This window comes from Lynx rufus, unplaced genomic scaffold (assembly GCF_022079265.1).
Source record: "Lynx rufus isolate CCGP_SWC_20201006 ecotype Redwood Valley unplaced genomic scaffold, mLynRuf1.p SCAF_14, whole genome shotgun sequence".
NCBI classification, from domain to species: Eukaryota; Metazoa; Chordata; class Mammalia; order Carnivora; family Felidae; genus Lynx; species Lynx rufus.
In genome coordinates, this window is record NW_025814828.1 from 42,744,454 (window position 1) to 42,768,017 (window position 23,564).

Consider the following 23,564-nt stretch of genomic DNA (forward strand, 5'->3'; position numbering starts at 1 on the left):
TCCTCTCTGCCCAGTTTGAAATGTCATGATCATGGACCCTGCAATAAAATCCAGATGTATTACAGAGATAAACGATAATATCTAATGCTGCCTTTGGGTTTACTGAATGCCAGACTCTATGCTAAGCACTTAACATGGTTAAGATATTTAATCCTTATAACAACTCTTTGAGGTAGGTACTACTAGAATCATCACAGTACATATGAGGAAATGAAGGTACAGACAAGTTAAATGCCTAGCTAAAAATCACACAGATGACTTGGTGTGAGGCTGGGTTTGTCCCAGACAGTCTGGCTCCAGTACCCACACTCTTAACCTCCACAGCAAATGGAAAAAATGAAGCCATAAAAGAGACTAGAAGCCAACACAGGCGAACATTTATCTCATTTTCAAGGACTTTCTAAGCACAAAACCAGAGACAGTAACCACAGAAGAAAAGAGTAACCCATTTGACTATATAAAAACATCATAGCATCACAAAACTCCATAAACAAATATAAAAAGTGATAAATTGGGGGAAAATATTTGCTACATATGTATGGCTATTGGAAGGTTAATATCCTTTCTAAATAAAAAGCTGTGACAAATCAATAAGAAAAAATGATGAACACTCTATTAGGACTAGGGATATGACCAGATGACTTAAGAAAAAGTACGAATGATCAACAGTATAAGTAATCAAAGAATGCAAATTTCAACAATGTGGTAATATTTTTTCTTACCTGTTATGCTGAGAAAGGACTTAAAAATGATAATACCCACCCAGGGGCTAGCTCGAGTACAAGGAGCATAAAACAGGACAACCTTTTGGAAGAACAATTTGCAGAGAGGGTCGGAAACCTTAAAAACGCACACACGTCTTGCCCTGGCAACTCCATTTTCAGGAATCCAAGGAACTAATCAGGGATGATTCTGGGGAAAATCTAGAAATAACCTGAACGTCTAATAATTGGCACTTGGTCAATTCATGGTTCATACCAATGTGAGGACAGTCTTGACAGCCATGAAAGATCGTCTGTTGGAACAATTTTTAGTGATCTACAAAAATGCTCCTATTCTTTGAATAAAGCAGGAACAATACCAACAGAGAGAGTGGTTCTAACTTGGTTTTAAAAAAAAATACTAACAGTGAAGAGTCAGCACTTGCTAAGCCTGCAGAGATGAGCTCGCCCCAGCCCTGAACGACTGCTTGGTTCCTGGACATGGACTCTGGACACACACACACACACACACACACACACACACAGTCCTGGGGTAGGACCACAGAGCTAAACCACGGTTGCCAGTGACTCAAAGTGCCCCCCAGGAGGGTCTTTCATGCCATGCAAGCACAAGTTCAATGAAATGCTCAGCCTGACCTGACAGCTCACAACCCTCCTTCGATCGGGGCAAACAAAACTGATGCTCACTCTTGTAAAATGTAAATGTCTTCATCAACGTTACTCAATACACTATTATTAAGCACCAACAGTCCAAAGCTCTGTGATGGATGGTGGGTGGGAAGGCAGGTGGGGGAGGCTAGACAAGAGAGCAGGAGAGACAGTGGGAGATAGACGGACAGAGACAGGGAAGCTGGGCAGAGCCAGAGAAAGACAGAGTGGTGGAGAGTCTGAGTACCTGGGAAAAAGACAGAAAGAGAGGGGCAGAGCAACATGGAAAGAGGGAGACAGGACCAGCAGACAGAGAGGGATGGGAGCTATCAGGAGTCAAGAGACAAAGAGGAGGGAGAGGTGTAGTTGAAATTTTCAGTTACACCTGGGCAGTGTTTCAGGTTGTTCAAGGCTCGGGAATTCATAAAGATGGGCAGTTGGCATATTTTAAAAGTCTTGCCCATCTATATATCAGTTTATTTATCTTTGCCTCTGCCCACACATTGATTAAGTACTTTACCTATCAGTCTTCTGGCATTGATTATTACTATTATTATTGTCAAAAATATCTTACCTGACTGGAACCACAGTAGTTGTGTGCGTCTTGATGGTACCGGAGGGCCCCTGCCTGCACCGCGCCCCCCCCCCCCCCCGCCAGTGCCTACCTCTGTGCCATCTCTTTCACTGGACCCGCATCTGATGGGGGAGAGCAGGGACACTCACCTTCTTGAAGTGGACTCACAGAAAAGGATCAGCCAGGCTTGTGGGAAACTGTCGCATATCAAAAACAACTTTGCTTTTATACCGAGAAGAAAAACCACGGTGTGGAAGCCACAGACCTCTCTCTTCTAATAATCCAATTTTTTTTTCGATGAGTATGTGTGCTGATAATCACAGGGTGGGGGGGGTTCTCATAGTTTTTTCTCTCTCTTGCTCTCTCTCTCTCACTCACTCTGTTTCTCCTCTTCTTGATTATGAGACTTAAACGGAAATTTTGAAATTTTGGGTTTTTTCTTTGCCCTTTACGAGTCATCTGAAAATATGATTTCTTCCCCTCACCACAGAGGTGAGAGGTATCAATGAGATAACAGGGCTCATGAGAAACCACAGTTTTTTAAACAAAAGTGTGTAGAGTTAGAAAAAAAAAAAAACAAGGGAAAAAAACTCAAATAAATCACAGAGGCGTCCCAAGCAGGTAGAGACATCACTCTGTGTGTGTGATGGAACGGGAAACACCAGGGAAAGAAACTGAATAGGACTGGGTTTCCAGAAGCTTTGCTTTGCTCTATGCCTCAGTTTCTCCTTAGGGAGAATTGATACGGTCAGCACTGCTCTTACTGCCCAGGGAGGGGGAGCTCTGCATCCCGTCTTCCCACAGAGGGTGAGGGGCATGGAAGTTATTTCACGGAGAAAAATGCAGGGAGTCCGTCTCTACCCCCCACCACCACAATTCACAGAATATAAGAATCTGAGAATCACTGGCTCCTAGAATCCACTTAGCATCACTAAGGAAAGGGAGAAAAGTCTTGCCTCATCATGTCGTAGAGCCTGAGAACTCAGACCTGGAGGGTATCCTACGGGGAAGGTCCTGACAAGGCCCCTGGTGTTAATGCATCCATTCTCATGACGGCCAGAGGCCCCCTGGGACCCCAATCCCCTCATAGTCAGGGATACCATGACCTGATGCTTCTGAGGTCCTCAGCCTTTGCAATTTTCTACTTCGACAAATTCCAGCTTCCAAGGTTTTAGGATTCTAGATTACCGCCATCATCCCCATAGCTGACATTGATCTCCAGTTTTCCAGGTGCCAGACATAGTGCTGAATGATTCTCACAAATGATCACATTCAGTCCTCACTGCAGCCTGTTGCGGTCCATCTTGTCATCACAGCCATCCTACAGATGGGGAAAACGGAGGTGCCGAGTAGTTGAGCAACTTGCCCAAGATGACAGAGCTGGCAAGTGGGGGCTCTGCCTTCTTAAGGTGCCGGGCTTAAAAATCCCCAGGTTTCCTTGAGCCCCAAAGTCTTGGGTTTTAAATTCTAGGATGCAGTGACAGCGAAGTTCTGAGATTTGGAGATTCTTCTGTGGGCTTGAAGCTTGTGAGGTTTTATGGTTGTCCAAGTATTGGTAGCTGCATTTCCTTACTTCAGCAGTGACCCCCTCTAACCAATGGTTAACAGGGGAGACCAGGCCCCAGGGGCTTCTACTGATAGGCTGTGGCTGAGGATCCCAGCCCCCAGTTCCTCAGCGCCCTGCATGGCCCAGGGTTCTGTCATCCAATGTCTACTCCAACTCCTCTGCAAGACTGGCTTCGGGCCTGGGGAAGAGAAATTGGAAACGGCTTTTTATTCACATGATACAAACCCAGGGGCCAAGAACCACTCCTTCGCCCCTTCACCTTTCTTCTTCCCCTCACCACCTCCCAAGTCCTGAAAAAAAGGAGAGCCTCTTTCCTTAACTCAGACTCACCTTTCTGGAAAAGCCTAGAGGGGGCCTGATGGCCTGGCTTTGTGAAGATAAGAAAAAAAAAGGTGAATAGAAAAAAAAAGACCTAAAAAAAACCAGCCAACAACAACAATTAAAAAAAATAAGAAACCAACCCTCCCTACCATTAGTTCAAAACAAGACTTTCACTGGTTGAGGCTTCTGAGTTGGTGGGACACATCTGAAGCCCAAAGATGGCCTGCGTGCGCAAGGCAGCCAGGGGAGGCACCAAAGTGGAATGAGGTTCTCAGATTGGAGGCCTGCAGGGACCTCATGTATGGCAGGAGCTTAACAGGTGTGGCATGTGGTTGTGAGCAAGAGGGTGTGAGGAGCTTGTTCATCAGGAAGGAGTCCTGGGGAGCTGACTTTAAGGATGTTACCAAAGCTAATGACACCTTGCTCCTCATGGACTTGGGTCTCAACATTCTTTATACTCCCTGTATAACTAACTGTAAACTAGACCAGTTCTAGAGGTCAAGGCCTCATTCCTTGCCCCAGGACCTGTCCCCTCTTGAGAGAGGAGGCTGGTTTTCTTTTACAGGGTCAGAGGTGTGGGCTGCATCCTTCTTATACCCTCCCTAGGCCATCTCTCCCTTATTGTCACTCACTCCATGAGATGAGTGGCCAGAGAAGTAGGGGGATAGCTGAATGAGGATGGTGGCCTAGAGTACCAGGAGGCCACTTGAGTGGGGCCTGGTGTGTCGGTGGGGTGATGCTACTGCTGCAGAGAGCCAGGACCCTTGCAGAGTGAGGGCTGGGGGGGTCAGCTGGGCAGAGAGGGACAGGCAGAAGTCACCACCTCCTCTTTGTACTGGACTACATCCTCTTGTGTGGAAGACTTTAAAAAATTTTTTTTTCAGAGACAGTGAGTAAGTGAGCAGGGGAGAGGGGCAGAGGGAGAGAGAGAGAGAGGATCTTAAGCAGGCACACTCAGCACAGAGCCCAATGTGGAGCTCAATCCCACGACCCTGGGATTGTGACCTGAGCCTAAATCAAGAGTCAGACGCTCAACTGACTGAGCCACCCAGGTGCCCCTTGTGTGGAAGGCTTCTGGGGGAGAGTACACAGGATTACACAGGCACATCCATGAAAGTCCCCAGAGAAGGGGAGGCCTTTGACAAAGACTTGAAGGAGGTGAGGGATGGAGCCATGTAGACATCTAAGTGACTCCAGAGGAAACAGCCAGCTCAAAGGCCCTGAGGTGGGAGTGTGTGATTTTCTCGACGTCTAGGAAGGTGGTCAGTGTGGTTAGAGTGGTGTGAGCAAGAGGAAGATGGGTTGGAGGTGAGGTCAGAGAGGGGACTTCGGGGTTAGACCATGCAGGACCTTGTAGCTCGTGGTAAGGACTTTGGCTTTTACTCTGAGTAAGGAGGAAGCCACAGGAGGGTTGTGAGTACAGGAGAGACATGAACTGCTTTAGGATTTAACAGGATCTCTGACTGCTGAGTGTAGAACAGACTGTAGGAGTGAAGGTGGAAGCAGAGGCACCAGAGACGAGGAGACTACTGTAATAGTCCAGTGACCGATGATGGTGCTGGCAGTGGAGAGGGTGGATCTGGGAAATATTTTGAATGGAGGGCTGACAGAATTTGTTGAAGGGCAAGAGTCCTGGGGCCAGTCTAGGACACAGATAATACCCTAACAAGAAGTCAGGAAAAAAAATTCTATCTTGTGTAAGCCCCTATTCTTTTGTGATTGTTTTCCTGTTACTTGCGACTGAACATATTCCTTCCTGATCCATGACCTCACCCTGGACACTGAGACTTGAGAAAGGGAGGTGACTAGGGGGGTAACCTTCTCCTTCCTAGGGATGCTGTAAGTCAGAACCTTGCATACAGTAGGTGTTCAGAAAACCCTCCCAGGATGGAGGGGGAAAGTATGAATGGCCATGCTCAGTGGGCAAAAGCTACATTTCAGTTTAAGGCAGGACCTTAAAGGGAGAGAGAAAGGATGAGGAAGCAGAAGGAGCAGTGCTTGTGGAAGAGGGAAGAGCAGAGCAGAGATGGGGGACAGAAAGAGGGAAGTGAGGCCACTTTGGGGTGTGGAGTGCGAGACAAGAAAGACGGGACTTTGGTTTGTGATTACATTAGTTGATGTCTGCCAACATGTCCAACAACCAACTCCTGGTGGCATGCAGTCAGGCTCAGTGTTTTGCTGAGCTCAAGTTAGAAAAAGCTCATTTTCCATAAAAGGTCAACTTCTCATTTGGCCATTCATTCAACAATGGTGCCAAGTCCTGGAGAATGCTGAGGGTGACAATCAAGGACATTCTTAGCTAGTGACACTGCTCAAACAAAGGTTCCATGGTGGGCAGGGAAGACCCAGTAACTGTGACAGCCGAGTCCGTTTTGCTTTCTTAAACCTCACACTACGGAGCAGTCTAGGGGATTCATAGCCCTGGGGCAATGAGAAGTCACGAAGGGCTAAGGAGAAGGTAAATCCAACCACAAGACGAACACTCTCCCTAATGGCTGCGCGCATTCTACGGATCTGTGGCCCAAGCACCCTACAGCCCAGACCGTCTACGCACCGTCCCCTCGTCTGGCCTCCTTATTATTGGCTGTTCATCCCCTCCTTCACACAACCTACAATATCCCGGTTGGCTCTGCTCTTTCTCGTCCCGCCTCCGAGTCCTGCGGTCCCGCTACGCTTTCTAGCCTTGGCATTGGTTTATTTCATGCTAGCACCGCCCTTTGAGGGCTTAACTGCCTTCAGTCTGGCTCTCTCATTGGCTATCCGCTATCAATATCTTCCTGGCTCCCGCCTCCATGGTCCACTTCCATTGGGCCTGCCTCTCCAGTCCCGCCTCCGAGGCCGCTCTAACACCGCCCCTTGGTCTCTTTCTAGCCTTTGCATTAGCTAGTTCAGCCCTGTCATCGCCTCCTGAAGGTATAGTGCAAGCTCACAAGACTCCCCATTGGCTCGCTGTAGCTATTATCTTATCGTCATCTCCTTTACGCAACAGGCGCATGGCTCCCCATTGGCTATTTGCAGTTTCTGTCTTCGCGTCCCATCGCCTACGCAACTAAGGGATTTCCTACTTTTCGGGCCTCTCCATTCGCTCCCCATTGCCCCCATCGCCTGTAATCATTCCATTTTCCCCGTCGCCCACATGCCGCTCCCGCTCCCACTCCCCCACTACCTCTCCTACTTTTGCTCTTTTCATCCCGGGCCTCGCACCACACCTATTTAGCGTCCCCCTCCATTGATTCCCCGACCATCCCGCCTCCTGCACCGCCCACTCTCGGGCATTCTCATTGGCTGCGTGCTTCTCCTGCACTTGAGTCACCGCTACGTCATCCAGGCGCGGCTCCCCATTGGCTCTCTGCTATACCTGTCTCCATCTCACCGCCTACGCCCCCCGTGAGCCGTAACCCCCCCCGCGTTGGCCTTCCCATTGGCTGCCCGCCCCTCCAGGCCCTGCCCCCGCCGGTCCCGCCACCCGTGCCGTCGGTGCCGCCGCCGCCGCCGATATGGCGCGCCCGGCCCCTGTGGAGCCCCCGCTGCGGCATCCCGCGCCCCCCTCGCCGGCTGCGGGTGAGCCCCGCACCTCAGTTGAGGCAGCGGTGGCCCCGCGGAGAGTGCTGTTCGCCGACGAGGCCCTGGGGCTGCCGCTGGCGCAGCTGCGCCGCTACCGGCCGTGGGGCGGGCCCGGGGCGGGCAAGATGGCGGCGGCGGCCGGGCAAGATGGCGACGGCGGCGGGGCTGACGAGGACGACGATGGCGAGGATGGGGATGAAGGGGAGGAGGAAGAGGAAGCTTGCCCTGAGCCCTCGCCGCTGTGCCCCGTCCCCGCTGGCGGGGGGTTTTACCTGGTGCCCACATTTTCGCTGCCGCCTGCGCCGGGCCGTCTGGAGCGCTTGGGGCGCGTCATGGTGGAGCTGGAGGCGCTGCTGCCGCCTCCTGGAGCGGTCCCCGGGGGTGCCGGGGTGTGGGTGCCTGGGGGACGCCCGCCGGTGCTGCGCGGGTTGGTACGCGTGCTGAACCGCTCCTTCGAGAAGGCGGTGCACGTGCGGGCCTCACACGACGGCTGGGCTTCCTTCTGCGACCATCCAGCGCGCTACGTCCCGCGCAGCCCACCGGGGGCAGGAGCGGGAGGACCAGGAGCAGGAGATCCCATCCTGGATCCCGGCCTGGGTCTGGGCTTGGGCCCTGGCCAGGCGTCCGCCTCCTCGCCCGACGATGGCGGCCGCACTGACCGCTTTGCCTTCCAGCTGCCCTTTGCTGAGGGCGCGGGCGATGGGGCGCGCCTGGACTTCGTGGTGCGCTATGAGACCCCCGAGGGCACTTTCTGGGCCAACAACCACGGCCGCAACTACACAGTCCTGCTCCGGATCGCACCCGCTCCCACACCCACTGATGCTGAAGGGCTGCCCCAGCAGCAGCAGCTGCAGCAGCTGGAGCCACAGCCCGAGTGCCAGGGTCCCGTGGAGGCTGAGGCCAGGCAGCTGAAGAGCTGCATGAAGCCGGTGAGGCGCAGGTAATGTCTGCCAGCGCCACCTCCGCCAACACAAGGCTGTGTCTGGGATGGAGGACGAGCATCCTGACCCAGGAACCCTGCAGGCCTGCTCTCCAGGACAGGGAGGAGGGCGCATTCAGTCAGTTAGTCAAAGAGTAATAGAGGCCAAACATATGCTAGGCTCTGTTTTAATTACTGGGGTTTCATTCATTCATTTATTGAATTCCACTGTAAAGCCCTGAACAAGACAGACCTCTTCCCTGCCCTCAAGGATCATACAGGCTCCTATTGGAGACGGTTTGAAGAAAAACAGGCCAGCAGATAAGATACATAGGGATAAGATTAGTTGCTGAGAGGAAAGTGAAAAAAGAGGATAGTTTGGAGGGAATAGCTGCTTTAGAGTGTTCAGGGAAGGCCTTTAAGGAGGTGAGTCTTTGATGATCATAAGAGTCCTGCACAGATATGGAGTGGAGGGGAGAAAGTTTGTAGAAAAGGGAACAGGAAGAGCTTTTCCAAGGAGTTGCCATTTCAACTGAGTCCTGAATGATAAAAGAGGAGTGGTTGTGCACACATATGGGAGCATGGGTGTTCCCAGGCAGAGGGAACAGTGAGTACAAAGGTCCTGAGTGAGAGTGAGCTTGGTGTGAATGATGAGCAGTGTGTGGGAGTGGACAGAACTTCAGTGACATGGTAGTGTGGACCAAGGGCCTTGCCAGTGGGGACAGGGAATCTGATCCCCATTTGACAGAGCAGCAAACCAGGGACCCAGAGGGAGAAACTGGTTGAGGAAGTGATGGCGCCTGGCTTTTCCAATTCTACCACCACTGACCTTGAAGCCTGTGCATCTCTTTACTGTTAAGTTCTAATCTAGTGTAAGGCCTCCTGGAGGATTGAGGGGCTGAGTCCATGCTCTCCCAGGGAGGCAGTGGCTCTGGCAGAGGCAGAACCAGGTGGGCCTGGACTTGAAGCTCTCCTCCTTCGTTTTTGCCTGTGGCCATTCAGAGCCTGGGAGAAGGAACCAGTTAATCCCAGGAGGCCCTGATAGGAGACTAGGTTTTCTCAAACTAAGAGTTCTTTGAGGGTATCAGCTTGGCCTGATTCTTTGGGGGGGGGGTCACCTAAGTCTATCCTGGGGTAAGTAGTCTCTGTGCACCTGTGGGAAGTGCATACATTTCCCTGCTTCTGGGAGGACTGGAAATGGGGATGGGAAAATGTGTTTGGGACCTTGTATATGCTTGATCAGAAGCCTCTGGTTGCAGCAAGATGTTTGTGGTCCTGGCAAGGCCTTAGGCTGTGAGTGAGTGGTTCAGAAAGGTCCAGCTTGGGGCTGGCGGGCAGATGTGTCTGGGTATGTGAGCAAGCAGGCAAGCACCCACTTACTGACCTGTGAACTCCATAGTAACCTGAGACTTAGTTTAAAGGGGGCAGGCAGCATGCCTTTCCTTACAGTGTTAAGAGAGTGGATTCTGACATCAGAGTGCTTCGGTTCAAATTGCAGCCCTGCCATCTATTGGCATTGTGAGCTTGGCTAACTCATTTGACTGCACTGTACCTCAATACCCTCATCTAGAAAACAGATAATTATAACCCCTACTTCACAGGAGATGAGTAAAAGCCCCCGGAACCGAACGTGGCTCATAGTCGTGCCAGAAAGTGTTAGCTAGTGTTTATATTTGTATTTAGGGAATCACACGTACAGTTCTTTGGATACCCCTCCCAAATGCTGCTCTGCCTATCACCTGCTGTGTGGCCTTGCCTCAGTTTCTTCATCTGTAAGCCTCAGTTTTCTTATCTGCTAAAGGGGAATGACAGTCACTTTGGTTGGATTGGATGCAGTGAACATGGGCAAGGTACTGAAGTGCGGTGGTAGCTGTGAAAGATAACAGTGGCCAGCATTTACTGATCTTTGAGCTGAGAGCTTCAAGTCTGTTCCCTCCTGAGCCCTGCTGTGCATGCTGTGTGGTATAGGTGCTATGATTATGCACGTTTAAGAAAGGAGACTGAGGTAGCTCAGGGAGATGAGCCAGCTTGCTCAAGTCCACTCAGCTAGTGAGTGACAGGACCAGGGAGGACATGCTAGGGGCATTTTTTTCCTACTCTGGAAGGTCTGACCAGGTTCAGGGAAAATTCTGCATTTCACTCCCAGTGTTCCCAGCAGGTCATGCTTACCTTTTAACTGTTCTCTCTGTCCCCGCCTCTGTCTCTGTCTCTCTTTCTCTCTTTGTCTCTCTCTTTGCTTTTTTGAGGCATCCTATACAAGGCATACTGCTCTTTAGGGTTCAGTGGATTTTTACGTATGTATGTTCTTGTGTAGAGATCACCCAGATCAAGGTTTCGAGTGGTTCCAGTGCCCCAGATTCATCTTCATTTCTATCATTTCCTAAGTTGTCTTCCCAGGTGGCTGTCATGGGAGCCCTGTCTGTAAGATGCAGCAGTTTGGGTAACAGTTTGGTCATCTTAGAGTGTAAGAGGAAGAGAACAGAGAAATCAAAAGCTCACAGGGCCAAGGTGGGTGGGGAGGGTGTTTTTCTTTTAAAATACATGGGTGGTTTTAAGGAGAAATTGAAGCAGCCCGTTCAGACAATTGTTTTGGTATCTGGCCCCAGGTCTGTGGTTCCTAACATGACTTGTGATATTATTTTAAGTGGGCAGATGGCTTTTGGATAGCTTCTTTATCTTTTGATCTCAGCTCTTGCAAAGGGGAGGTTGCTGCTCATTGCAAGATCAGCGGTAAGATTTTCTTTGTAGGTCGGTGGCTTCCTTGGCGAGTACATTTCAACTTATCATTTTAAAAGCCGTGTGCTTCTGGTGACTTGGAGCGCTGTTGAAGAACAGCTGCCCCCTGCGACCCAGCCCCCTTGGGAAATGGTAGCTGGTAGCCGATCTCAGGGGATAGGCTTAACCTGCAGGCGCCCCACACTAGAGAGCTCCTAGTTCAGAAGTGTTGGCTACAGGCCCACTGTGTGGTGTGCACCAGGCACAGGGCAAGTCTTGGGTAGCCACTGGGATACAGCTCAGAAACCGAAATGGCCACATTCTCTGGATCGCTGGACCAGGCTTTTGATAACCCTTCGGCTCGGAGATGATCCATCAACAAGCATTTGTTGAGGGCCTACTATGTGCTGGGCACAGTGCTAGGTTCAATCAGGGAAAAAGCTGCAGACTGACGCTAAGATGTCAAAGGGTTTAATGGTAGAACTGGGTGGGAGAGGCAGGTACCGAGGGCTTGTATGAGTCTTGGTGGAGCCGCTGCTCTGTATTGGGCATTTTGCCGAGGGTTTGCATGCACAGTCCTCATCTAATCCTTTCAAAACATTCCCTGGGAGAGAGACTGTTTTTACCCCTCTTTCCTGGATGAGCAAACTGAGGCTCCCAGAGTCCAGAGTCCTAGGGCTGGGTCCGGAGGAGTCCTCCTGGTCTGCCTTGGCTTAGTACCCTTAGGGGTGTCCTATTCCTCTTAAAAATAAAGACCAAGAAAGCTTTAGCATGACCTTCAAGAACCCCCTGCCCTGTCCCGCAGTCTGGCCCACGCCGCTACTAGTCTCACACTGTCCTCTGCCTTCTGAGGTCCTGTCACTGCGGTCTTAACAAGGTACCTTACCCCTTCCTGCCTCAGGGCCTTTGCCCTTGCCGTTTCCATCACAAGGAATGTTGGTCCTGTGCTCCTTGTAGTCTCCTCATTTTGATACTTCAGTTCTAAGAGTACTTCCTCTGGGAAGCCTGTCCATCCCAACATCTTCAGGCCCCAAAGTTGTCATAGCACAGACAGCCAAATAGGCAAGTCCAGCTGGAGAATGTCAGTCACATGGCAGAACAGCTGTATGTTGCCACCAATTTAGGATCATTTCCTACCCTGCCTGGCAGTCCTATTATATTTTTCTGATCCACTCTTGTCTCCACCTTGATGTGACTCAAATGTTCTTTACCTTCAGAATTTACTTCCTGCTTCAAGAAACAGAATGAGGTCATAAGAATGGAACTCCCCACAACTTGCAGCCCCCAAAGCCTGCAAACTAAGTTCCCTCCCTTGTGTTACAGGGGAGGAGGGTACCATTTTCCTCCCCTCAGGCCAGTTCCCCGACTTGTGCCCTGGCTTCTGTTTTCTGCCACTTGCTCCAGAACCTGACCCTTTCCCGGCAGCTTTTCACCGCCCTCCTCACTGATCCTCTATTTCAGCCTTTGTACATGCCAGTGTGTCTACTGTCTTAAAAACTTGTCCTTTGACCCCACCCCTGACCCTGCTACTCCCGGCCAGCACCTAATCACCTCCCTCCCCTTCATTGCTGACCCTCCTCTAAAGAGTTGCCTATGCTCTCCTCCATTTGCTTCAGCCCCCCCACATCTACCAGATTCCATAGGTGGTTTTTGACTTTCTTCTTGAAGTGGTTGAGCGCTCCTACTTAAAACACTGTCTTCCTTTGCCTTGGGACCACGCTCTGCTGCTTTTCCTCTTAACTTTCTGGCCCTTCTCCTTGCTCTTTCCTTCAGCCTCACATAGCCAAACTCCACGTCTCCACTTGGCTGACGTCCCAAAGGTGCCTCCCTTGTTTGAGACTGAATCCATCACCTCCCCAATGGTGTTCCTGAGTAGCCTCTCCCCTACCCATCCCTTGCTTATCTTCCTTCTACGCATCCTAAGCCCATCCTGACCCTGGAGTCTAGGCCAGGGCCCTTTGTTCTAGGGCATTCTTCCTTTCCTGAAGGCACTGACCTCAGTTTGTAGTTAGACCTTCATTAGGGGATTACTGGATGACCCTCTCTGCCCTCTTAGACTGTAAGCTCCGTGAGGGGTAGGGACATGGTCTGCTTTTGTTCACCACTGTATTCCTGCAGGGCCTGCCACAGTGCCTGGCACTTAAAGGTGCTCAATAAATGTTTGTTGAAAGAATGAGTGTGAGTTATTTTTTTAAATGTCTTCCTCTACATGAAATTGTAAGCTTCCTAGTTGAGTGTGCTCACCATTGTGTCTCCAGGGTCTGTCACTGGGCTGATGTGCAGTGAGACCTCAAATGATTTTTAGGTCCCCCGTTGCTAAATGGATGGGGACCCAACTTGCTATCTGAGTTCGTAGTCTTAGGGGAAACCAGAACAATTACAGTTGAAACAGGACAGGCCAAGGGCCACCTTAGTTGTTTGGAAAGTGAGGGTTTAGTGAGAAAGTGATCATCTTTGACTCCACAGGAAATTGGTAGGCCATCATGGTTAAGGAAGTGGACTGAGGCCACACACTATAGAAGTGGAGGAGCTGGGATCTGAGCTAGGGCGGTCCCGCTCTAGTTCTCCAGTTCTTAACTGCTGTACCAGGCCGGGTGGTGCGTCTTACCAGCCGGGCATTGCTGGGCAAGTTGCTTTCCTTTTCAGAGCCTCAGTTTCCCTTGGTGGAAATTTGGAGGGGATTACTGTTTGTTAGCACTTCATAGGCAATTTCCCACTATTTTCTCAATCCACCCAGCAGCCCTCTGAGGTAGGTATTACCATTATACCTTCTTCACAGATGAGGAAACTGAGGTATAGAGAGGTTATATAACTTGCTCCAGGTCACACAGCTGGTAGGTGGCAGAGCTGAGGCTATTCAAAATTACACGTCTTGACTCCTTACTGAGATGGGAAATCCATTTCCTGGGTTCCAACAAATATTAAAGAAAAAGAACTAGTATAGGAAATAATCAGTGTGCATCACAACATGTAGTGAAGGTAAGTGTTGTTTCATTCAAAGAACAACTGTTTTTCAGTTCTGTATAAGTATGTATATTCACACATGTATGGGTGTTGCTGGGTTACGATGTAAAATGTATTTCTTATTGTGGGTCACGGCCAAATGAATAAAGTCATTGCTGTAAAAGAAGCTCATAGCACAGATAAACTGCTCTCCCTCCACCCTGCTGGATGGGCTAAGTCCCAGGGTTGACACCAGCACACAGTGTGGCTGGGGAAGGCAGAGCGGTGCCCCACATAATATGGTGGCTTTCACAGCCGCTCCAAACCCTGTTCTTTTCAGAAAGCAGATGGCTTGGAACCGGAATTCCAAGTATCGGGGGGCAGGTTTCTGAAGCCACCCGACCCCTGGAGAGTCAGCGTTCTCTTCTAGTTGACTGCATGGGAGCTGGGGTCTGCTGACTTTCCCTCTGGGTGTCAGCACATGACCCACTTTGGGCTGGCCAACTTCTTTGAAAACCGCGTTGGGGTGCTCACAGAGGACTCGGGGCGGTGCTGGCAGAGATGTGACTGCTCATTGAAAGTCTGCTTTGCTCCTCTCCTTTGGGGGTTGTCAGCCCTCTCTTGCTCTCTGCCTCTGGCAATGCACTTTTTTTTGGTTGTGTCTCTGCTGGCCCAGGCTGGGGCCAATGGCACCTCTTTCTGAAATCTCACCTTCTGGTCTCCCTGGGTGCCATCTGAGGTGAGTGGTCACCGAGTTTCCTGACTGCAGGAGGAATTTTCACCCCCAGGAGACTGGCATGCAGGCCCGGCGTGGCCCCTTCTAGGCTGTGCTGTCTTGACTAGTTCTCGAGAACACCCAAAGGATGCATCCCAAGGGGTTCCCAGGCCTTTCCCTGGCCCGCTACTGCCCACTGCCCTTGAGCAGATACCACGTGGCATTTGTGGGGCTAGTGCCAAAAGAGCAGGTTTCCTTCTCGAAAATTAGCAAGCACCCTGGAGGTACAGTTTTGTTCTTAATCTCCTCCCTCCCCATTTTTCTGAGAAGCCCTCTTCTCTGTTACTGATCAATGAGTCAGTACACACTTGTACTCCATTTCTCTTACTATCCTCCTTTTGATTAAAGTCATAGCTGCCCCTGAATGTTTACTGTGAAAGACAGTTCAAAGATATTTAGTTTCTTTTTTTTTGTTTCAGCCCACAGTTTCAAACACTGTCTTCAAAATGGAGCCCTTTTTGGATTGTTATCAGTGTGGTGTGTAGTTAGTGGGTGTAGAGACACGGTTCCTTGAGCCTCAGTTTCCGCATTTGTAAAAAGGGAAGGGTGTTGCTTTGAAGGATAGATGTGACGGTTTTCAAATGACTTGGTGTATCAATGAAAAGGGCCCACGTTGGAGGAGATGAACAATAAAAGCTTGTGCCTTCTGCTTTCATGTCTCTGACTTCAGAGGTAGGGAGAGTGACCTATGTACTTCTGCTGACTTGGTGCATCTTGGGATCGGCTGAATTGCTTGACCTGATTTTTGGATGTTCCCCCTCTTCTCACGCTCCTCAGCTGCGGAAGAGATGCTCTGGGGGCTGAGGGATTTGTTTTGTATTTGTTTTTCTTCTCTCTCTTCTCCCTTCAACTGAACTGTGGAGTTCTTTCTTTTCCTCCCGCTTTTCTCTCTCACATACATCTAGGACGCCGGAGTGGTATTTAGAAGCCTGGTTGCTGTGCATGTCAGCACTGGGCCAGATGACAGGGGACAGCTTGCCTGGTCCTGCCCCTGGGAGGGAGAGCTGCCCTTCTGTGTGTCTGTGGGTCTTCTTGAAGAGGATTGCTTTAGAAGATCCTAGGAAGATGACATTTTATCTAATGGAGGACGACGCCAGCAAGTCAGTAGAAATTGTGTTGGGCCACAAGTCCAAAGATGTGGATTTTAAACTTACTGGGGGGACTGGTGTAGGACCAAGCTGGTTTGTTCCAAATCCCCCTTTTTTTTTATCCGTGATGCTCAGGCGTTAGTGGCTGGGCTTCCAGAGTCACTCGCTCCAGGGCCTTGTAATATTCAGATTCAAATGCTTTTGGTGGGATGCATGAGCCCTAGTCCATGGAGAAAGACAGATGGTTCCTTCTGGAGCTTCCAGACTCTAGATCCATGTACCTGGTTCAGATTTCCTCCCTGAGGCATCTTTCAGCCACTTCTGTGTCTGGTGGTCTCCTAGCCACATGTCCCAAGATGGCAGGGAAACTGGGAATGAATATACGGGCAAAAAACAGGTTCAAAGAAAAGCCTGAATGAAAGAAGAGGGAGAGATCTTGTCTATTATTGCTACCCCCCATCTACTTCTGGAAAGGATCAGAGATGGGGTTGAGGTAAGACCCCAGTTTCCCTCATCCAGGAAGTAGCAGTTGGTTGATCAAGAGCACAGATTTAGACATAGGAGCTGGAAGGCTTAGGTTTCAATCCTGGCGGCATGACCTTGAGCCGTTTACTCGGCTTTCTGCTTCATCATCTGTGAGGTGAAGATAATACTGCCTACTTCAGAGGATTAAAAGTACCTACCTCAGGATTGCTGTGAGGATTAAATTAACATATGTGAAGCACACAGAACAGTGCCTCACATCATAGTAAGTATTATATTCAGGTCAGTTAGTGGTACTTGGTTTTTGTGAGGTCACTGATTGTTTTCAAAAAGTTGCAACCATCTGCAGAAATGTCAACATCATCATATTACCTTTTAGAAGAAAAAGGTCGGAGCCATTGTCTCAGCTCCTCTCTGTCCCTGCACATGTTTTTGTTAATGCTTCCCTCTCATTTGCCTTAATGTATAAACATTTGATACTCATTTCTGAGAATGAGAACAGTGATTTCTCTGTGATCCCTGTAACCCACCCCCACCCCCACCCCCCGGCAGAGGCTGGCTGAAATACACTTAGCTTATGCCACTTAGACCTCAGGCCTGACTTGCCTGGTGGAGGAGGACCAACACTAGTAGATAGCTATAGTTGATCCACCCCTGCTCTGTGCCAGGCCCTGGTGTCTGGCTTGATGTCTTCATTTCTCTTGACTGCCCTGTGCCTGGTGTGCACATCCTGGCTCTCCTGTGCTCTGTTTTAAGGTGAGGAGGTTGAGGCTCTGAGAGGTTAAGTGGCCTGTGAGGCTGACATGGTGATGGGCGGAGGGTTGGTGGAGGGACCCGGGCCTTTGTGAGCCTGGGTTACTTCCTTTTTCTGCTGGCCTCCTTCCTGTTCTCCAGTTGCTTCCTTTCTCCCCTCTGCTGCTTTCCGAGTCCTACAGTCTTCACCTGCCCTTTCTTGGAAAAAGTGGGTTCATTTACAACTGGGAATATACCCTACAGAAACGATCCAACATGTTCATAAAGCTATGCCCAACAATGTCTGCTTTGTGAGAGCAAAATGAAGGAAACAAGTTAGTTGCTCAGTAGGATGGGAATGGGTACATACATTATGGTGAGCCTATATGATGGTAAACAGCCATTGCAAACGTTTGCAAAAGTGTATTAGTGATGCTTCTTACTGCTAAATGGACAAAGCCAGCTGTGAAATTATGTCTGCAGAATCTAAGGGATTTTGTCGACTCTGCAATGAAATTTTCCAAAATGGTAATCGCAGTTGCCTTTGGCTGATGTGTGACTCTTTCCCTGCTTCTTTCTGCTTTCCTGTGTTTCATAAAACTTCTACAGTGAGCACATAGGGCTTTTCTAATCAGGGGATACAAAGAGGTGGCAGAAGGGAAAACAGCCACTGTCACGTGAGGGTGGGCCACCACAGAGGCTCAGAAGGTGCCAGTGGGTGGCAGGACTGGCCTCTGGGGACATCAGATCCATGCATTCTCCCTTTTGTCCCACAGGCCTAATGAGGAAGAGCTGAGGATGAAGAACACCGATGATAACCCCCCTGCTGTGGGTAAGCAATTGGCAGGCTGTGGGGGTTTTAGCCATTTCTTTCTTTTTGAAACATTTTTAAATGTTTACTTTTTGAGAGAGAGAGAGAGAGTATGAGCAGGGGAGGGCCACAGAGAGAGGGAGACACAGAATCCGAAGCAGGCTCCAGGCTCCGAGCTGTCAGCACAGAGTCTGACGTGGGGCTCGAACCCACGGACCATGAAATCGTGACCTGAGCCAAAATCGGACGTTCAACCGACTGAGCCACCCAGGCGCCCCTACCATTTCTTTCTTTCTCCCTGTTTTCTTTCTTACAAATTAAGAGGTGCTCTCTGCCTTAGACTAGCACAGAAAGCTTCAGAGGCAAAACTGCCAAGTGGCCAAAAGACCAGATTTACTTAACTAAACCGGGCCTGCTTGGACACCTGCCTCACCCCAATGCTGCCCTTCTCTTATCTCCAACAGAACGCCCTAATGTCCAGGAGTCAGTGGGTCCCCTGGTGGCCCCCACCCCTCTCCGTCCATGGCCTCAAATGACACTTCAGGTAAGTAGGCCCTGGCAGCCTGTGGATGGACAGCCCAATGGGAGACTGCGTGGTGGGGACTGACTTGCTCTAGGCCTATCCTAGGTCGGAGGGAGTCCCCCTTTGCAAATCAGAACCTGATGGCAGAGGAGTAGGGTGCAATTATTCACTTGAACTTATAGAAATGTCATTTGTTAATTTAGCAAATATTTATTGACTGCTTGCTCTGTGCCAAGCAGTTATGGATGCTGGGAATATGGTAGTGACCAAAAACGCTGTCTTCATGGGGCTTACTAGCATTTTAGTGGAGTGAGACATGACAAAACAAAATAATAGTTAAAATATATGGCATTTTATTTTATTTTATTTTTTAGAAGGTTAAAAATTCTTTTAGAGAGCAAGAATGGAGGAGAGGGGCAGAGGGAGAGAGAGAGAGAGAGAGAGAGAGAGAGAGAAAGAGAAAGAGAGAATCTTAAGCAGGCTCCATGCTCAGCACAGAGCCCGATGTGGGGGCCAATCCCATGACCCTGGGATCATGACCTGAACCAAAATCAAGAGTTAGATGCTCAACCCACTGAGCCACCCAGGTGCCCCAAAATATAGGGTATTTTAGATGATGATGAGTGCTAAGGAAAAAAAAATTAAGGGATGGGGAGTGTGTGTGTGTGTGTGTGTGTGTGTGTGTGTGTGTGTGATATGTGCACGGGTGAGACACAGCCACACACACACGGGTGGAGGGAAGTTTTGTGAGTTTAGATCCAGTGGCCAGGGGAGTCCTTAGTGGTGAGATTTGAGCAAAGATCTGGAGAAGGTGAGAGTGAGCCATGTGGATAACTAGGGGAAGAACATCCTGGGCAGGTGCAAAGTCCCCTGGCAGGGCCGTGACGAATATGTGTGAGGAACAGCAAGGAGCAGTGGCCAGGAGTGGGGAGTAGCAGGGGGTGAGGTCAGACAGGGGGTGGGGGACAGATTGTGTAGGGTGTCATGGGCCATGGAGAGAGCTCTGACTTTTACTCTGAGTGATGGAAGAGCCACAGAAAGGTCGTGAGCAGAGGAGGGCCATGATCTAACAGGATTTAACAGGCTCCCTCTGGCTGCTGTGAGGGAAATAGGCTGTAGGGGTGAGGGCAGGAGCAGGGGGACGGTGAGGGGGAGGCTACTGCAGTGATCCAGGTAAGCAGTGTAGTGCTGGCAGGGATATATAGAGAGAGATTCTGGAGATGTATGTTACTGTGTATGTGTGTGTGTGTTTTAACTTTTTAGTACAAAGATTTTCAAACATACAGAGAAGTAAAGAGACTAGTATAATGAACTCACATACATTCATCACCCAGGTTCAACAAATTTCAGCACTTGTTCATTCCTACTTTTTCCTTACTCCCTCTCCCCCATTTCCTATGGAATTATTTTGGAAAAAAATCCAGGCATTATCTTATCCATAAAGACTTCAGTTTGTATCTCAGAAAATTAAGCACTCATAAAAAAACCACATACACCTGATGCAACATCATGCCTCAGGAAATTAACAGTCAATCCTTAGTATCATGAAATATTTGATCAGTGTTCAAATTTCCTTATCTCATAGGCATTGTAAGACCCAAACCAGGTCAACACATTGCATTTAGTTGATGAGTCTTTTTAGATTTTTAAATCTCCCCCACTTTTTCTGGCAATTTGTTTGTTGAAGAAACCTTGTTTGTCCTTTAGAGTTTCCCACAGTCTGGTTTTGGCTGATTGTATTCATGTGGAAACATCTTTCTTACTCTATTAATATATTAATTCCATTTAATTGGTATGCTCTATTAAATTGAATTAATTTATTTAACTATCAATTTTGTTCAATTGATTTATTAAATATAATCTATTATTATTAAACTAATTTAACTAGAATGGGGCTCTATTGAATTCTCTTATTCCCATTTCATTTATTAACTGGAATTCCTCTCTAAAAAAAACTTTCTCGTATCAGCCATTTGGCTACCTTGAGGGTATATAGTTTATATTGAAAAAGCTGTATATATACTTAATTTTTTCCCTTTTGTTTACCAGTTTTCAGAAGTAATGAACTTCTCCAAGGGTGACCAATTAAAGGATTTTTGGTTTGGGGGTATTATTAACTCATGAATTTTAAACATATTTAATAAGTTTCAATCCATTGCATTTATTTGTTTTGATGCTTGAATTGAACTATCTCTGGTCAGTGTGAACTTACTTACATTGGTTCCAGATTCCTTGTGAACCCACTCCCCATCCTTCTTTGAATACTTCCTCACACGGTGGAATGACAGTATGGTCTAGACTCATCTTGGGCTTTCCCTGCCTCACACCTGGAAGCAGCCATTTATTTAAAAAAGCTCTGGTTCCTTTTAGTGGAGAATGGTATTTAGAAATCAAGATCTGGGTGCTAGATGTTTTTGTTGCTGCTAGATTGGTCATTGTTTCTAGGCCTTGTCAAAATAAATTTGTTTTAATTATTTTTTAACATTTATTCAGTTTTGAGAGACAGAAAGAGAGCACAAGCAGGGGAGGGGCAGAGAGGGGGGGCAGAGCATGAGTGGGGGAGGGGCAAAGAGAGAGGGAGACATAGAATCTGAAGTGGGCTCCAGGCTCTGAGCTGTCAGCACAGAGCCTGACGTGGGGCTTGAACCCACGAACCGCAAGATCATGACCTGAGCCGAAGTTGGACACTTAACCGACTGAGCCACCCAGGCGCCCCAAAATAAATTTGCTTTAAAAGAGAAAACACATGAACACATGTGGATATTCTAGATATGTTTTGGACACCAACCAACAGTATTTACTGACAGCCATTCACCAAACATTGGTGCCCACGGAATTCCTTAGCTTTATGATCTGCAAGAAGCCCCCCTTTCCTACATCTGATTGTGTTATTTTAATACAGATGACATAGTCTTTCGAGTTTGGAGAATTATAGAGGGCTCCTTAAGGAGTGTTTATTTGGAAACACCTGTGGGGCTGGGTGTGGGCTGTCACCAGCTCTCACTGTCTCTGCTTGTCCCAACCCCTCCTCTACTTCTTTCCTTTCCCTTTCTCTCCCCTCCTGCCCTGCCCCCTCCCAATGGCTCTAGGTTCCTGAAGTTACAGTGACTGGCAAACCCCCAGAGGAAGGTGATGTTCCTAGAAGCAATCCGCCCGTGGCTTTCACAGAGGTCCCCCGGGCACCAGTCATCAGGATTCTCCCCTCTTCCTCTCACTCTGGCCTGGGTGGCTTCCCCAGGGACCAGGCCTCAGGGCCCGATGTAAGTGAGGGGGCAGCCGGGCCTCTCCTGGAACCCAGCCAGCAACAGGTGGAGGCCACGTGGGAAGTATCAAGCGAGAATGGAGGGGGCCGAAAGGACTCCGTCGTGGGGGCCATTATGGATGAACCCCCTGGGGGTCTGGAGGTCGTGAGTGGGTTGGAGGAGCTGCTTGGCGAGGACACCATTGACCAAGAGCTGGAGCAGCTCTACCTGTCTCACCTGAGCCGCTTGCGGGCTGCTGTGGCTGCAGGTGGGATAGGAGGTGGTGGGGAGGGCCCCACAGATGGGGGGGTGTCCCCCAGCCATCCCCTGGGCATACTCACGGACCGCGACCTGATCTTGAAGTGGCCTGGCCCTGAGCGGGCTCTGAACAGTGCCCTGGCTGAGGAGATCACACTGCACTATGCCCGGCTGGGGCGTGGTGTGGAGCTTATCAAGGACACTGAGGATCCTGATGAGGAGGGGGAGGGCGAAGAGGGGCTTTCCATTATACCCTCCAGTCCAGAAGGGGATACCCCCAAGGAATCACCTCCGGAAATCCTCTCTGGGGCCCATTCTGTGGTAGCCACTATGGGAGATGTGTGGCTCCCGTGGGCAGAGGGCTCGGGATGTGACAGCCCCGTGGTTCTGGGTACAGAGGGTCAGTTCGCTGGGGCTCCAGAAAAGGGGTTGGGCAAGGACACTGATTCTTTGCACATGAATAAAGTGACAGCTGGGGTGACTAGGTCCCTGGGTGGGAAAGAAGGCTGCAAGGAGTTTACCACTGAGTGGGCAGGCAGCCTCGTTCCTATATCTGGCAAGGAACCAGCTGCCCCAGCCCTATGGAGGCAAGGTCTCACCAACCTTAGTCCCTCGGGGGCTGAAGTCTGCCCTTCCAGTTTGGCCAGGCCCCACGTGAGCTCCCAGGATGAAAAGGGTTCAGGCCCAAGCCTTGAGCCCCTAAAGAGGTCACCCACCTTAGCAACTCCTACAGAATGTGTGTGTGTATTGCCTCCCCAGCTCTGGGGGCCCTTGACCCAGACTCTGGGGGTCCTGGCTGGGTTGGTAGTTGTCCCTGTGGCTCTGAACAGTGGTATGTCCCTCCTGGTGCTTGCACTGTGCCTCTCTCTGGCCTGGTTCTCGTAGGAACTGCTTGTGGGGAGCAGCAGTAGGAGGCATTCCCCTCTCTTGGATCTGGGGAGAGGCAGTCCCTGCACCACCCCCAGGGGCTTCAGATGGTACATGTGGCCTATATAGTGAGGGGTCTTTTGCTTCTGAGGATGCTCTACTGAAGAGAGACCTTCTCGTCCCTGAGGTCTTGTTGGCACAGGGCTCCCTGTGGTGACACTAGTGGAGGGGAACAGGGCACGGTGGATGGTGTGAGATAACTTTCAGAAAGGAACTGGGCATGTCCTCCCTCCCCCCCCCCCAAGCCTGTATTTATTTTTGTATAATTCTCTGGATGAGGGAGAGTGGTCGTGAGCTGGTCTTGGGGCACAATTACCCAGAGATATATTTATTAACAGCCAACCTGTGCAACCTGCTGGAGCTTTATTTTTAATTTAATTTATATAGAGTACCTATTATTATATGCCACAATAGAGCTCTATGAGAAATGATGTGTCTTTCTGTGCCATGTTCTCCTGTTTGGGCCTGAGCGTGTGGGGTGGTCGTGTTCTGTGGGAGGATGAGGGTGGGGAGGGGGGCATGGGACATGGTCATGCCTGCTGCTGCTGCTTCAGTGTATCCTTGAGGATCTGTGTCACCTCACCTCATGGGCCTACTCCGTGTGGTCCAGTGGTCTTGTGGGGGAGGCAGGTCCTTTGGTCTTTTCCATTCTGCCAGGGAGGGAGGAAGCGTGGTTGCCACATGAGGGTTTGGTGTCAAACACGTGGCTGTGGTCCACCATAGATGTGGGGATACCAGTTGTGAATCAGCCA

At 49.7% G+C, this 23,564-nt stretch overlaps 2 protein-coding genes across 3 annotated transcripts in view; one reads left to right on the forward strand and one right to left on the reverse strand.

Annotated features, from left to right (window-relative positions):
* Window positions 1-7,745, reverse strand: part of FOXP3 (forkhead box P3) — a 19,054-nt gene extending 11,309 nt beyond the window's left edge. The window contains exons 1-2 of one of the 2 annotated variants that reach the window (XM_047076248.1): window positions 7,669-7,745; window positions 3,051-3,689 (exon numbers count right to left, since the gene is read on the reverse strand). The gene's annotated coding sequence lies outside the window, so the exon portion shown is untranslated. Of the gene's footprint in view, window positions 1-2,093; window positions 2,450-3,050; window positions 3,690-7,668 lie in introns of those variants that run through there. The other variant, XM_047076247.1, reaches the window with a different exon arrangement.
* PPP1R3F (protein phosphatase 1 regulatory subunit 3F) lies at window positions 7,330-23,240 on the forward strand. Its single transcript, XM_047076243.1, has 4 exons — window positions 7,330-8,336; window positions 17,828-17,883; window positions 18,327-18,406; window positions 21,475-23,240. The coding sequence occupies exons 1-4, from the start codon at window positions 7,330-7,332 to the stop codon at window positions 22,768-22,770; spliced, it is 2,439 nt and encodes an 812-aa protein (XP_046932199.1). The 3' UTR covers window positions 22,771-23,240.
* The last annotated feature ends 324 nt before the right edge of the window (window positions 23,241-23,564 follow it).

What these genes read in the sequence shown, in the direction of transcription:
- PPP1R3F (XM_047076243.1), top strand. Translation starts at nt 7,330, where the DNA reads ATGGCGCGCCCGGCCCCTGTGGAGCCCCCGCTGCGGCATCCCGCGCCC. An exon ending in TGATAACCCCCCTGCTGTGG is followed by an intron (nt 17,884 to 18,326) that starts GTAAGCAATTGG and finishes TATCTCCAACAG; the next exon opens with AACGCCCTAATGTCCAGGAG. An exon ending in GGCCTCAAATGACACTTCAG is followed by an intron (nt 18,407 to 21,474) that starts GTAAGTAGGCCC and finishes CAATGGCTCTAG; the next exon opens with GTTCCTGAAGTTACAGTGAC.